General features: G+C 37.4%; 2 protein-coding genes and 2 long non-coding RNA genes across 4 annotated transcripts in view; 3 read left to right on the plus strand and 1 right to left on the minus strand.

The window, feature by feature from the left end:
- Positions 1–13,675, minus strand: part of LOC148969471 (uncharacterized) — a 364,565-nt gene that overhangs the window by 295,468 nt on the left and 55,422 nt on the right. The gene's annotated exons all lie outside the window — the stretch shown is intronic.
- nxnl2 (nucleoredoxin like 2) lies at positions 138–3,880 on the plus strand. Its single transcript, XM_089126443.1, has 3 exons — positions 138–244; positions 319–652; positions 2,433–3,880. The coding sequence occupies exons 2-3, from the start codon at positions 351–353 to the stop codon at positions 2,599–2,601; spliced, it is 471 nt and encodes a 156-aa protein (XP_088982569.1). The 5' UTR covers positions 138–244; positions 319–350; the 3' UTR covers positions 2,602–3,880.
- On the plus strand, positions 4,471–6,863 carry LOC148969474 (uncharacterized). The gene is made up of 2 exons (XR_016149490.1): positions 4,471–5,061; positions 5,142–6,863. It is a non-coding gene; the product is annotated as an uncharacterized LOC148969474 (long non-coding RNA).
- tfpil (tissue factor pathway inhibitor-like) lies at positions 7,659–12,399 on the plus strand. The gene is made up of 6 exons (XM_039671374.2): positions 7,659–7,805; positions 8,518–8,712; positions 8,798–8,962; positions 11,634–11,699; positions 11,840–11,918; positions 12,019–12,399. The coding sequence occupies exons 1-6, from the start codon at positions 7,736–7,738 to the stop codon at positions 12,074–12,076; spliced, it is 633 nt and encodes a 210-aa protein (XP_039527308.2). The 5' UTR covers positions 7,659–7,735; the 3' UTR covers positions 12,077–12,399.

A 13,675-nucleotide genomic window follows, 5' to 3' on the forward strand; every position in this document is an offset into this window, starting at 1 on the left:
TTGACGTTACTTGGCAACCACCTAATTTATATTCATGAGCTAAGCCACCTGACCGGCGTCTACTTACTAACGCAGCTGTCAGCGAATCAGCGCGGCGAACGTCCCGTTGAGTCATTAATATTAATGAGTCAACCTCACCATAGTAGGAAGCGGTTTGATAATACGCGTCCCTGTAACCAAAGCTGTTAAAGTACTCGCTAGAGTGCGCGGAATCGCAGTAAACATTGGGCAAAGCTGCTTTCCCGTATGTTAAACCTACTTATGACACTTTTACGACACATAGCAATACTTTAAAAGTCATTTAAGCACTTCTCTCAGGTTACCTGGACGCGCAGCTGAGATCCTCAGCGATGGTCGAGGTGTTTTCAGGAAGAACACTCGTGAATAAAGAGGGGGATCTGGTGGATCCAGAGGAAGCTCTCCGGAATAAAGTGGTTGGCCTGTATTTCTCCGCTGGATGGTGTCCACCTTGCCGAGACTTCACTCCGCTGTTGTGTGATTTCTACACGGAGCTGGTGGAGGAGACCGAGCCTCCTGCACAGTTTGAGATCGTGTTTCTATCCTCTGATAAATCCACTGAAGACATGGTGGAGTATTATCATGACATGCACGGGGACTGGCTGGCTCTGCCCTGGACGGATCCATTTAAACAGTGAGTTGCCATTGCATGAGTTAACTTATTGTGTGGTGAAGTGCCCCAGTAACCTTACATTAGAGGTCTCAGTCTATTCCTGATAAGAGGTTTAATGCGCACACACACACTTGGAGGATTATGTTTAAAATAGACAGTCTGTGTAGTCTGACTACATGTGTGCCATTATTGCACTAGGGTCATGGAAATCGATTTTCAAGGCTGGAAAAGTCATTAAAATATTGCCATTTCTATAGAATACACTCACCTAAAGGATTAGGAACACCATACTATTTGACCCCCTTTCGCCTTAATTCTACGTGGCATTGATTCAACAAGTTGCTGAAGGCATTCTTTAGAAATGTTGGCCCATATTGATAGGATAGCATCTTGCAGTTGATGGAGATTTGTGGGATGCACATCCAGGGCACGAAGCTCCCGTTCCACCACATCCCAAAGATGATCTATTGGGTTGAGATCTGGTGATAAAGGCCATAAAGAGATGGACATGGTCAGAAACAATGCTCAGGTAGGCCGCGGCATTTAAACGATGCCCAATTGGCACTAAGGGGCCTAAAGTGTGCCAAGAAAACATCCCCCACACCATTACACCACCACCACCAGCCTGCACAGTGGGAACAAGGCATGATGGATCCATGTTCTCATTCTGTTTACACCAAATTCTGACTCTACCATCTGAAATCGAGACTCATCAGACCAGGCGACATTTTTCCAGTCTTCAACTGTCCAATTTTGTTGAGCTCTTGCAAATTATCGCCTCTTTTTCCTATTTGTAGTGGAGATGAGTGGTACCTGGTGGGGTCTTCTGCTGTTGTAGCCCATCCGCCTCAAGGTTGTGCGTGTTGTGTCTTCTTCACAAATGCTTTGCTGCATACCTCGGTTGTAACGAGTGGTTATTTCAGTCAAAGTCGCTCTTCTATCAGCTTGAATCAGTCGACCCATTCTCCTCTGATCTCTCGCATCAACAAGGCATTTTGGCCCACAGGACTGCCGGATACTGGATGATTTTCCCTTTTCACAGCATTCTTTGTAAACCCTAGAAATGGTTGTGTGTGAAAATCCCAGTAACTGAGCAGATTGCGAAATACTCGGACCAACAACCATGCCACGCTCAAAACTGCTTAAATCACCTTTCTTTCCCATTCTGACATTCAGTTTGGAGTTCAGGAGATTGTCTTGACCAGGACCACACCCCTAAATGCATTGAAGCAAATGCCATGTGATTGGTTGATTAGATAATGCATTAATGAGAAATTGAACAGGTGTTCCTAATAATCCTTTAGGTGAGTGTACATGTTCTACATTTCTCTGAAGAATTGTTTTAAAAAAAATCCTTATCCAGTACTTCTCTGAATTAGTTGGGTTTAGGGATTAGGGGGCGGAGTTGGGTAAGTTTAGGTGTATGTAAGGTGGGAGGAGTTGGGTCTGGATCCGACTCCTCCCTGTGGATTTCATGTTCCACAGTGAGAGAACCATCTCAATAGTTTGGGAATCCGGACTAATAAACTAAATCTTCTGTAATTATTTTACATGCACCAAATTTATGTCACACCACAGGAATATTTAAACTAGTGAAGGCAATATCTGTCTGAATTTTTTGTCTGTCTCTATTGCAATAATCATCTGTTTGTTCAAATTTATGGTTCCTTTTATTTGAAATAAATAAATCACATTTAAAGCTGTTTCAGATGAAAACAATTGCATGTTATCCTTTTACCTCATCTACAGTCAGTGTCTGCATGTGTTTGTGACGCTGACGTGTTTTCTGCTGTTTTCCCAGTGAACTCAAGAAGAGATACAACATCACAGCCCTACCAAAGCTGGTCATCGTGAAGGAGAACGGTCAGGTGATCACAGACAAAGGCCGAAAGCAGATCCGAGACCAGGGTCTGGCGTGCTTCCGGAGCTGGCTCGAGGTGGCCGAGATCTTCCAGAACTTTAAAGCCTAAGAATCACGTGGAGGTGTTTCCCGAATCACACTGAATTCCCAAGGGCTTTATCCGAAACATTTACCTGCAGAAAAGAGCCAGAACTTTTACACGCAACCGTGTACAAGAGATCTTTTTCAGGTCAACAACCCACACGACTAGCTAAAACTTCCATTCGTGCTACTTTACCGAAGTTGGCAACACTTTACAATAAGGTTCCATTAATAGTTACGTAGGGATACTTAATTTTTGGCATGTTTTAGCTTACCTCAAGGGCATCCAAGATGTAGGCAGTGTTGGGTAAGTTACTCTAAATAAGTCATTAATTACTAGTTACTAATTACCTCTTCAACAGTGTAATTAGATTACTGTACTAATTACTCTCTCTAAAAAGTATTTAATTACTTTTAATTACTAATTACTTTCAAAATCCCATATCGATCTCAACCAGCTGAATAATACAAGGATGGACATGAATCTGTTTTAATTCTTTCAAATAAATACTATACAATTGCAATTATTCTTAAACTTAAAAGGTGGAGAAGGTTACATTATAAAAACATACTTTTTAACATCAGACAATACATTTTGATGTTAAACCCACTATTGTTTTATGTCTGATCTCATGACATTGCACACTTTTTTTCATACATATTTTACAATAATTCATACGAATTTGTACAGGGCGTACAATTTAGACACCTCATAAAATGCATACGAATCGCTGTGAGATCGGATTGATCTATGCACACAGTATTTACCTCAATTACATCAGAAGTAACTGAAAATTAAATTACAGATAAATTAAGAGTAATCCCTTACTTTACATTTTCAAGGGAAAAGTAATTAAATTACAGTAAATAATTACTTAGTAATTAGTTACACCCAACACTGGATGTAGGTGTCTTTGTTTCCGATATTTTTAGGTCAAACCGTTCTTGTCTGTCAGTCACATTATGCCTGGTTCAGATTACACGATTTTAGCCCGATTTTGGCACGATCCGTTAGGGTGTCGGGATTCGTAAACGACAACGGGCGTCGGGATGCAAGATTCGATCGCATCATCTCGTATAGTGTGTCATAGTGGGCGACAATCTACGACTAGCAGTGATGCGCGGGTTGATCCGAAATGAGCGGGTGCCTGCGGTCACCCGCGGTTACCCGCAGTTACGGGTCATCCAAAAATGTTTTTAATGATATTCGGGTCGCGGTCGGTCGGGTCGTTTGAAAAAAGATGCCAATTAAACATTTGTATTAGTACTAGACACAATTTTTGATGAAATATACAGCCCTACACATTATTGGCTGAATAACTGGCACGAAGATAACACACGAGCTCAGTCTAACAGTTCTCGGTTAGTGATTCGAGAACCGCTGTCCCTGTGCGTTCGGTAGTGAGCAGTATCAGCTGCTCGTGCTCATCACTTTCTCTCAACAGTGGCACCAACATGTCTCGGTTCAGTGAACTGTTGGAGTTACTGGAGTAAAATATAATTCAGGATATTGATTTATTTCGATTCGGAGGCGACTCAGGCATGTCTGAAAGTGAGTAACTTTAGTAACTTGTGGATCAGCACCTCTATGATCAGCACTGACGCAAGACGCGAACTGTTTCGAACGATTCAGTTCGAGTGTACTGATTCGACCGGTTCACTAAAAAGAACCGGTTCAAAAGAACGATTCGTTCACGAACCGGCCATATCTGCGATGGTCACTACAGTCTGCAGAGAGATGGAGGCATGAGCATTTACTTTTAAATAATGCGGTCAGGAAGCGGGTCGGGTACAATGTTTTTTTATACTTTTTTTGCGGTCCGAGTTGCGGGCGGGTAGCTGAAAACGTCGGTCGGTTGCGGGTTGTTTATACATTGACCCGCGCATCACTGACGACTAGCCGACTAGCATGTTAATTTTTTTAACGGTCGTCCACGATGGTTCCGTCACATGTATGAGGTTGACCAATAGGAGCACAGAAGCTTTTCCGTACAGAGTGACGATGGTGCTAACGTTAAAACTAAAAGTAAAAATGTGTAAGAAAACAATATTTTACCTCAAGTTCTCTTTTCTGAACACAGGACAGCCAATACAACACTCACCGCTTCATCCATTGTTTGTTTACGTTCGTTTCCGAAAGTCACTTGCTACTAGTTTTGCCTTCTCGATGACATCACGCGCGCCTTTAAAGACGGCATGCGATGACTGGTCAGGAAGCAAAGTGGAGTCTAACACGTGTCTTGTCCACGACACGACAAGATTTTAGAAGTCAAAATCGCGTAATCTGACACAGTGACTACCGTAACAGAAAAAAAAAAAAAAGTGTAATCTGAACCAGGCATAATGGAGGTTTATGGGGTTCACCTTAAAGAGAAAATGAATAGTATTTATATCGTTTTTACCTCTTGTAATCACAGTCACGTCCAAGTTCTCTGAGGAACTTCTGCGCAAGTGTGCCGGAAAGCCCCGGAAGTGATCTGTAGCACGTGTAAGTCACTCATTGTGTACACGGATATTTCAGAAGTGTCATCCTTTACTGTGAAGATCTGAACATATTTTCATATACAGGAAATTGAAATGGAAGACGATTTCGATATATCAGCAGACAACTTTTTTGTTTCGCAACCGCGCAAGAGATCACTTCCGGCACAGACAGAAGCGCCCGTGCCTTCAGATCACTTGGACGTGGCTGTGGCTACAAGAGGTAAAAACAATATAAATTTAAACGCTATAAACAAATAAATACTTGCATTTATGAGTCATTAAATCATGTTTAATTTGGACTATGAGGTGAACCCCATAAACCTCCATTAAACGATAAGATACGGTAAGCTAAAACATATCAAAAATTAATTTCAAAGTGAACTATCCCTTTAACATGAACAATACTTTAAAGCATCTCCATTTCACCATTTACTAATCCATTACTAAAATACTACAAACAGTGTTGTAGTACTCGAGACTCGGACTCGGTCTCGAGACCATATTTTAATGGTCTTGGTCTTGTCATGGACTCGTGTCCATTTGGACTCGGAATTGACTCGTACTCGAACATTTTTTTTTTTCAGGACTCTGAATTATTCCCGAGTCCACTCGAGTTCAATTAAAAATGTTTTTCATGATTATTAATGTATGTTAATAAAATATTTCTTTAAATTGATTGAAACGCCAAGTGATTGGTGATTTTCTAGTGCGCAACATGACAAATTTTAATAAAATTACTTTTAACACCACCTACTATGTGGCCTTTTTACCTTAAACTGATCATATTTTTTAAACTCTAAGTAAATTCAGTAAAAAAAAAAAGTATTTCTCTAAATAAATAAAAGTAAATTAGGTAATCAACCCTCACTGGTCTCGGACTCGACCGTCTCTGGTCTCGGTCTTGACTCGGACTCGACTCTCTATGGTCTCGGTGTCAACTCGGACTCGAGTGAGGTGGTCTCGACTACAAAAGTTACTAATATTATTTAATGTATCTGAGCTAACATGAACTATGAACAGTTGTACTTTTATTATCTAATCATGTTAACAAAGATGTCTCGCTGTTATGCATTATTTAATGTAATCTTATTGTAAAGTGTCACCCTGAAGTTTAAACGAATATTATTATTAAATAGTTTCACTCGTAGTGCATTTTGCTACTTATTTTGTATACATTTGCTTTTATAAGAATCTATTTATGACTCTATTTTGGTTAATAAATAAGTGCTGTGGATCTATGCATCTTCTCTGATGTTTGTTACGTGAAGAATAGCAGATGTTTACTGGTTCCATTGTTACGGATCATCTATGCTTCCTATTCCTCGGTGTCTCATTAAAACACACAGATGGTCCTTCGAGAGGCTTTTTCCACAGCTCTCAGTTCCCCGTCGGTCTCTGTTTTGCTTTCAATTGCAAAACACACACTAGACCCATTACTTCAGTATGTCAACACCTACGTGACTAATGGAGGAATACTGTGTAGAGAAATGAGCTGTGGGATTATGATTGCTCATATACCTGACTAAGCAAAGCCTTTGAATTAAGATGTGACATGAAGACGAGACTAATCTGCTATTTCAGGGAATAAAACAATTCATATAGTGAATAATAATCAACTATGTAATGAGACAACGCAATACGCACTTACATTTCTTAAAGCATCTGTTTAATGTTATTATATTTTTAAGTAATTTTTATTTTGGAATTATTTCACTGCTGTGAATGCCACTTTAATCACTTCTCTGAATGTTTGTTGTATGCCTACGTGTTATTAATAAATACTACGAATATTAAATCGTGAGTCATCATGACCTCTGGACGGGTTTGGCTGTGTCAATGACACAAACATGCATTTATGGGCAAACGCCATGATATAGTTTGACCTAAACCTTCCTAAGTGAAACTATGTCAGTTACTACAAACAACTTACTTTATCAATGTATGAAATGCTTAAAGGTTTGGAAATGTCACATGATATTTTAGTTAATATTTTAATGTAATACTTAAAACATTAAAATGGTGTAATATCTATCTGTTTTACCAAAAGGTATAGGTATCTTTATAGTAGTTTCTGTTGTTTTTATTGGATTTGTTTCGTTTAATTTATTGTATAAATGTGTTTCTTTTGTTAATTGAATAAACTGAGTTAACTGGGTTTGCAGGAGAAACAAATGGCAAATGAGACCTTTCTAGCCATTGATTTCTATAAAATATAAATGTTTAAATTAAATATATTTTTTTAAAAATATATAGACAGAGTCATAGAAGTATTTATTACCAATATTAAATATTTCATCAGTTAATACTACTATATTTATTTGTGTGAGCAAACCGATTAATCACGATTATCACATCTAACATAAAAGGTAAATGTGTGTACATTTATACACTGATTGCAACCACATACACAAGGCCTAAATAAGTAATTTCTCAGTTTTATGTTCTATCATGAGCAGTTTTGGAGAGATCATTTCATTTGAACGAAACAGTACTTTATGAGACCATAAGAGGAGTCAGTGTCATGTTTTATGACTGAAACTGGCCTCAGTGTGACAGAAACACACCCTGATCATAAAAACTGAGCTGATAAGAGGGTCTAAAGGACGTGAGCTGAACTAGTGTAAGTGCAGATTGAACAACTGCTGGCGGTTAAACAGTCAAATCTGAAAAGTATCACGATGAGAAGATCTACACTGTATGTTCTGGTGCTGGTTCTGGGATTTGGTGACGTCTCTGCTTCTACAGAGGGTGAGTTCTGACAGACCTGGGATTTTTGTCTTTCTGGAGTTATGCGGTAGGCTTGCTTTACAGGAAGTGTCTACACTGGGGGGAAATGTGGATGTACATTAAAATAATTTTCACTCAGAAATTGCTGTTAAATTTCACAAAATAATTCAAGAAATTACAAGTAAGATTGAATTAAAAGTGAAATTTCAAAGTATAACGATTAAATGTATTTTTTTTTTTGTGGAAAAAACAAACAAATAAAATTTGGTTTTTACTTCAATAATATTTTTTTACAACTTCGAAAAAATATTTTTTACAGTGTCTTCTGTATATTATTTAGTGTAAATAATTCTAATACAGATGATCCTATTGAATGAGTTTGGACACAAATTTATTTTGTTATTTACTTACTTAAATTTATTTACACACACACAAAAATAATAATTCTCAAATATGCCTGTTTATTTTAATAGGCGAAATAACTACCCTAACCACAACCTATAAACACACTTATTTTACCATATTTTAATGTAAGTCTACTGATAAGAAAAATATACTAAAAACAGCTCCGGTTGAGTTTTTTTGCGTCCTTGTTTTTTAAGTAGGCCTATTTAAATTATCATTTAAAATAATTCACTTATTTAAGCCAAGGCCTCTCAAACATTTGTAGTAACAATTTCAGGTGTGACATTTCAGGTATGCTATATTAATGAATTATTTCTGTTTTTCTCAGGCCCAAAGTGCACAGACGTCAGAGATGAAGGAAAGGGAACTGAAAAGTTCTTGAGATATTTCTATGATTCCAAGTTAGAGTTCTGTGTGCCTTTCTTCTACAAAGGAGAAGGCGGGAACAGCAACCGCTTCAACAGCGATAAAGACTGCATGAGAACATGTTCTCCAAACGGACAACAGATCTACCCGACTGACGGTAAAACAATCTCCTTAAATACCATATTTGTTGATTTTACATGAGTGAAACAATGTTTTTTTTTTCTTCCCCTCATGTCTTTCAGAAATGGCCTGTTCTTTGCCAAAAGACGAAGGCACCTGTTTCGCCATCATCCCAAAGCATTATTACGACAGTAAAGAGAAGGACTGCCGTATGTTCTTATATAAAGGCTGCCAAGGAAACGCTAACCGATTTGATTCCCGAGAGGATTGCCAGAACCTGTGTCTCGGTCAGTTCAAGTCTCTTTTCATCGGTTTTTAGTCAGTATGGAATCCCAAAATGTTGTAGAATTTACACTAAATGTAAGAGATTTCCTCTCAGCTCAGATGATTTGGACATGGATGAGGTTACGGTTAGATACGGTTAGAGGAAACTGCTGCTTTACCGAACTCGACGGCTCTAGATATAAACTAAACGCTATTGGCTATTTTTAAAAAAGGGGAGGAACTGTTCGATGTCAACACAAGAGCCCGTCTAACGGAGAGCCTTGGCATCACCTTGGTTGCAGTTCCATTAGAATTCCACCGGAGGTGATCGCGGGCGAGTGCAGAATAAATGGGAGTCTATGGAGCTAAACGGCTAAACGTGTCTCTTTCACCTGCTATATTCGTTAAATCAACATAGATTTTATTGTTGATTCCGCAAGTTCAATATAGATTATAGGCCAAAAGTCGAATGAACGAGTACTTTTGATTTCTTACAGGTTAGGCTGTTGTTGGCCAGCCCAGAACACTCTAGCATTCTGCTATTGTGTGACGTCATCACATTTTTTTGGATTTTTAGAACAGATAAGTGAACTTAAAAATGCAATTTTCAGCTGAGTGTATTATCTTAGTCCTCCCTTTTGAATGTAACTTTCAAATTACTTGACAAAAATTACATCCTGAGAAAAGTGGATTTCTGGGGGTGAAACCCCATTGACTCCCATTCATTCTGCACTTGACCGCGAGCGCCCCCGCATGGACAGATACGTGTTACTGCCAGAGAATGTCTAATTGAAGAGAATTGGCACTGCCACTGGCTGGTTACTTCCGGTTTCTGGACTGGCTGCAGTAACGCGTCTCTGTCCATGTGGGGGCGCTCGCGGTCGAGTGCAGAATGAATGGGAGACAATGAGGTTTCACCCCCAGAAATCCACTTTTCTCAGGATGTCATTTTTTGTCAAGTAATTTGAAAGTTGCATTCAAAAGGGAGGGCTAAGAAAATACATTCAGCTGAAAATTGCATTTTTTAAGTTCACTTATCTGTTCTAAAAATCCGTTCAAAAATGTGATGACGTCACACAATAGCAGAATGCTAGCGTGTTCTGGCCAACAACAGCCTAACCTGTAAGAAATCAAAAGTACTCGTTCATTCGACTTTTGGCCTATAATCTATATTGAACTTGCGGAATCAACAATAAAATCTATGTTGATTTAACGAATAGCAGGTGAAAGAGACACATTTAGCCGTTTAGCTCCATAGACTCCCATTCATTCTGCACTCGCCCGTGATCACCTCCAGTGGAATTCTAATGGAAGTGCAACCAAGGTGATGCACAATGGGGCAAATAGGAAGTGCCAAGGCTCTCCGTTGGATGGGCTCTTTTACTGCAGCCAGTCCAGAAAGCGGAAGTAACCAGCCAGTGCCAGTTCTCTTCAATTAGACATTCTCTGATAAAAGGCACTTCACCGGGCTTTTAAATGTCACCCAAGTTACAGGGAATGTTCTGTCAAAGTTATTAACAAACAGTAATGTTAATAAAATGTTTCTTCAAAGTTATCTGGTCTTTAATAATGTTCTCAAAACGTTAGCACTACATTGGTCATACGTCGTTAAATATGTTTTGTTTTTTTTGTATACAATGCGTTTTTTAAAACGTTTTAAGTCGAGTCGATTTTTTTTTTTACTCAGATTTTTTTTAATGTAAGCCTACTTTTTTCAGAATGTTCAAAGTACATTCAAAAGTATCTAATAATTTTTGCAAAATTATAAAATTGATTTTTTTGAATATATTGTAAAATGTAATTTAATCACACAATTCCTGTGATCAAAGCTGAATGTTCAGCATCATTACTCCAGTCTTCAGTGTTGCACGACCCTTCAGAAATCATGATGATTTGCTCCTCAAGAAACATTTATTATTATCAATGTTGATAGCAGTTATTTTAAATTGTAACAATATTTCACTGTATTTTTTATTATTGTTTTTTTAATCAAATAAATGCAGCGCAGCCTCTGTGAGCATAAGAGAGGCTTCTTTTAAAAAACATAAAAAAATCGTACCGATCCCAAACTGTTTGGTATAACCCTATATAGAGAGAAGATTAAAGTATAAAGTTCTTTCACATCAACTGATGCCAGTTACTGATACTGATTAAGCATCATTTTTTAAATGTTAAATAAACACACCGAGCCACAGAGAAAAGAGGATGTCATAAACATCACTGCTAAACAATTACTTGAATCAAACTGGGAAGTCTATGTGAAAATAGTGATTAGATTAGGACGCATTCAGTGACAGTAAAGACATTTATTATTTTACTAAATAAATACTGTTCCTTTTAACTGTATTCATAAAAAAAAACAGTTTCCACACAAAAATATGTTTTTAACATTGATGTTTCTTGAGCAGCCAATCAGAATGATTTCTTAAGGGTCATGTGACACTGAAGACTGGAGTAATGATGCTGAAAATACAGCTTTGATCACAGGAATAACTTACAGTTCTTTTAAATTGTAATAATATTTTTAAAAAGATTTACTCTATTTGGTCACATAAATGCAGCTTTGGTGAAGTCTCCTTTGAAAACAGACGCTAGGCCTACACATGTATTCGTGTTCGGCGATTCAGTGTGTGTTGTTGTGTTGTCCACCAGAGGTCAGTCTGTTCTCACTGACTGTGTGAATGTGTTTTCCAGCGAGGTCCGGACGGCTGTTGGGAGCTGCAGATCTTCCAAACCCCGATGAGAAGGGTGTTAGTGCAGGTACAGTCACGTGGTTTGGCATAAAAGGGCTGTTCATGTTTCAACTGCACGTTTCATTAATAATATGTTTCAATTTCATCAATGAACTTTTATTGAAATGTCCATAAACACATTTGCATTGTGTATATTTCCTCTCTCAGGGCTGATCGTGGGTATTTTGGGTGGGATTGTGTTTGTTGGTGCTGTTATTTCTGCTATTGTGATGTTTGTGCTCCATAAGTAAGTATGATGTGAGGGGTGTGTGTGTTAACAGCAATACGTCATTTTAAGTAATTTTACCACGATTGAGTGTCTCTGAAATGTTTCTTTTCATTTATAGGAAAAGCAAGAAAGCAGAAAGGAAGCCAGTGCCGACATCTGATATTGAAATGAAATAGATCGTTGTTCACAACATGTGTCTGTAAATATGTTGTTAGTGCTTTTATACCCTTTATACTAGTCATGTTAGAGAAGTAACAGAACAATTGGGCTTAACTGATACATAGTGTCCATGATAGAAGAGTTCAGCAGTTACATATAAAAGCAATCCACCTGTTTTGTTTCATTTGACAGCAGATATCTGATGTTTGAGTTTCACAAATTTACCTGATCAAATGTACTATACTTGTACTATGATGTAACACAAAATGGCCTTTCTGTGTCTTATATTGTTTTTTAATGAGAAATTGATTTAATACAATAAAACAAGACCAAAAAAGTTGTATTTTCCCCTGTATTTTAGTTTGAAAAATTATTAAATTTTAATAATTTAATTAAAAATAGCTTAAAAATAGCCGTCTAAATAGCTTTAGTATACGGTATATTTAATTTATTTTAAAGTGGTGCATGTTTAACATGGGGATTCAGTGGAAATATACAATATATACAGTATAAGAAAAAGCACAGTAGGCTATATACAAAAAGCTTTTTGATAAATGATGTAGAAATGACAAATGTGCAAATACCATGATAAATAGAGCATTAATTCCAGTGTAATTTAGGCCTGTTCATTTATTTTGGTCACATGTGAATTGGTCACAATTATTTCATTTAGAGAGAAACTGTCTAATTTATTCCAGTGAGGTGTCAATTAACATCATCCAACCCATGATGACCTGTTTCCATAAATTACACTGCTGAAAGATACTGTAAAGTTATAAGAATCATAAACCATGTGTCATAATTGAGATGAGTGTAACTGACACATAATGACGTGTGGATCAAATATAGGTCAAGCGGTAGACTACTGCAAAAGAAAATTAGGACCACAAGATACAGCAATTGTTTTGCTGCCTTTAAAGCGATTAGACTGTACAACAATCAGCGAGCACTATTTATCATACATGCTTGTCATGTTTCTACAATGTTTGCTGTTTTGATAATAAAGTTTACCTGGACTTTTCTGCAAAGAAAGGAAATCTCCCACTGAATAAATCATTGATTAATCTGAATATCCACCTGATTATTAACCAAAACAATGGTTTCTCCTTCTTAATGGTTTGAATTGAACTACAACAGTGTTATTTTAGTATTAGCTAGCATTTATTAATATTGAATTAGCTTTCGTTTTTAAATTTTTTTATTTCTTTTAAGTATTTAGTTGACCACTGTGCTGTACAAAACCATGGCAAAATGATCTGCATTCCTCAAAATATCTTCTTTTGTGTTCAGCAGAATAGAGAAATTCATACAGGTTTGAAACAACTTGAGGACATGAAAGCTTATCCGCCATCGAATAAAAAAAAAGGTTTTATCTTGCAATTATGACTTTTTTCTCGTAATTATGACTTTTTCTCTCACAATTGCGACAATTCTGAAGAAAAAGTTGGAATTGCGAGAGAAAAGTCAGAATTGCAAGACATAAACTTGCAATTCTCCCTTTCTTTAAAATTCCGACTTTTTTTTCTCTCACAATTTTGACTTCTTTTAGGGTTACTGACATAACTGACTTTTATCACGATTGTGAGAGAAAAAAGGCCTCCTCATGGTGGAAACGA

Source organism: Pimephales promelas, chromosome 23 (assembly GCF_988280905.1).
Source record: "Pimephales promelas chromosome 23, fPimPro1.hap1.1, whole genome shotgun sequence".
Taxonomy (NCBI): Eukaryota; Metazoa; Chordata; class Actinopteri; order Cypriniformes; family Leuciscidae; genus Pimephales; species Pimephales promelas.

Coding starts and splice junctions, on each gene's coding strand:
- nxnl2 (XM_089126443.1), top strand. CDS start 351: ATGGTCGAGGTGTTTTCAGGAAGAACACTCGTGAATAAAGAGGGGGAT. Junction 653..2,432: donor TGGACGGATCCATTTAAACA/GTGAGTTGCCAT, acceptor CTGTTTTCCCAG/TGAACTCAAGAAGAGATACA.
- tfpil (XM_039671374.2), top strand. CDS start 7,736: ATGAGAAGATCTACACTGTATGTTCTGGTGCTGGTTCTGGGATTTGGT. Junction 8,713..8,797: donor ACAGATCTACCCGACTGACG/GTAAAACAATCT, acceptor CATGTCTTTCAG/AAATGGCCTGTTCTTTGCCA. Junction 8,963..11,633: donor TTGCCAGAACCTGTGTCTCG/GTCAGTTCAAGT, acceptor TGTGTTTTCCAG/CGAGGTCCGGACGGCTGTTG.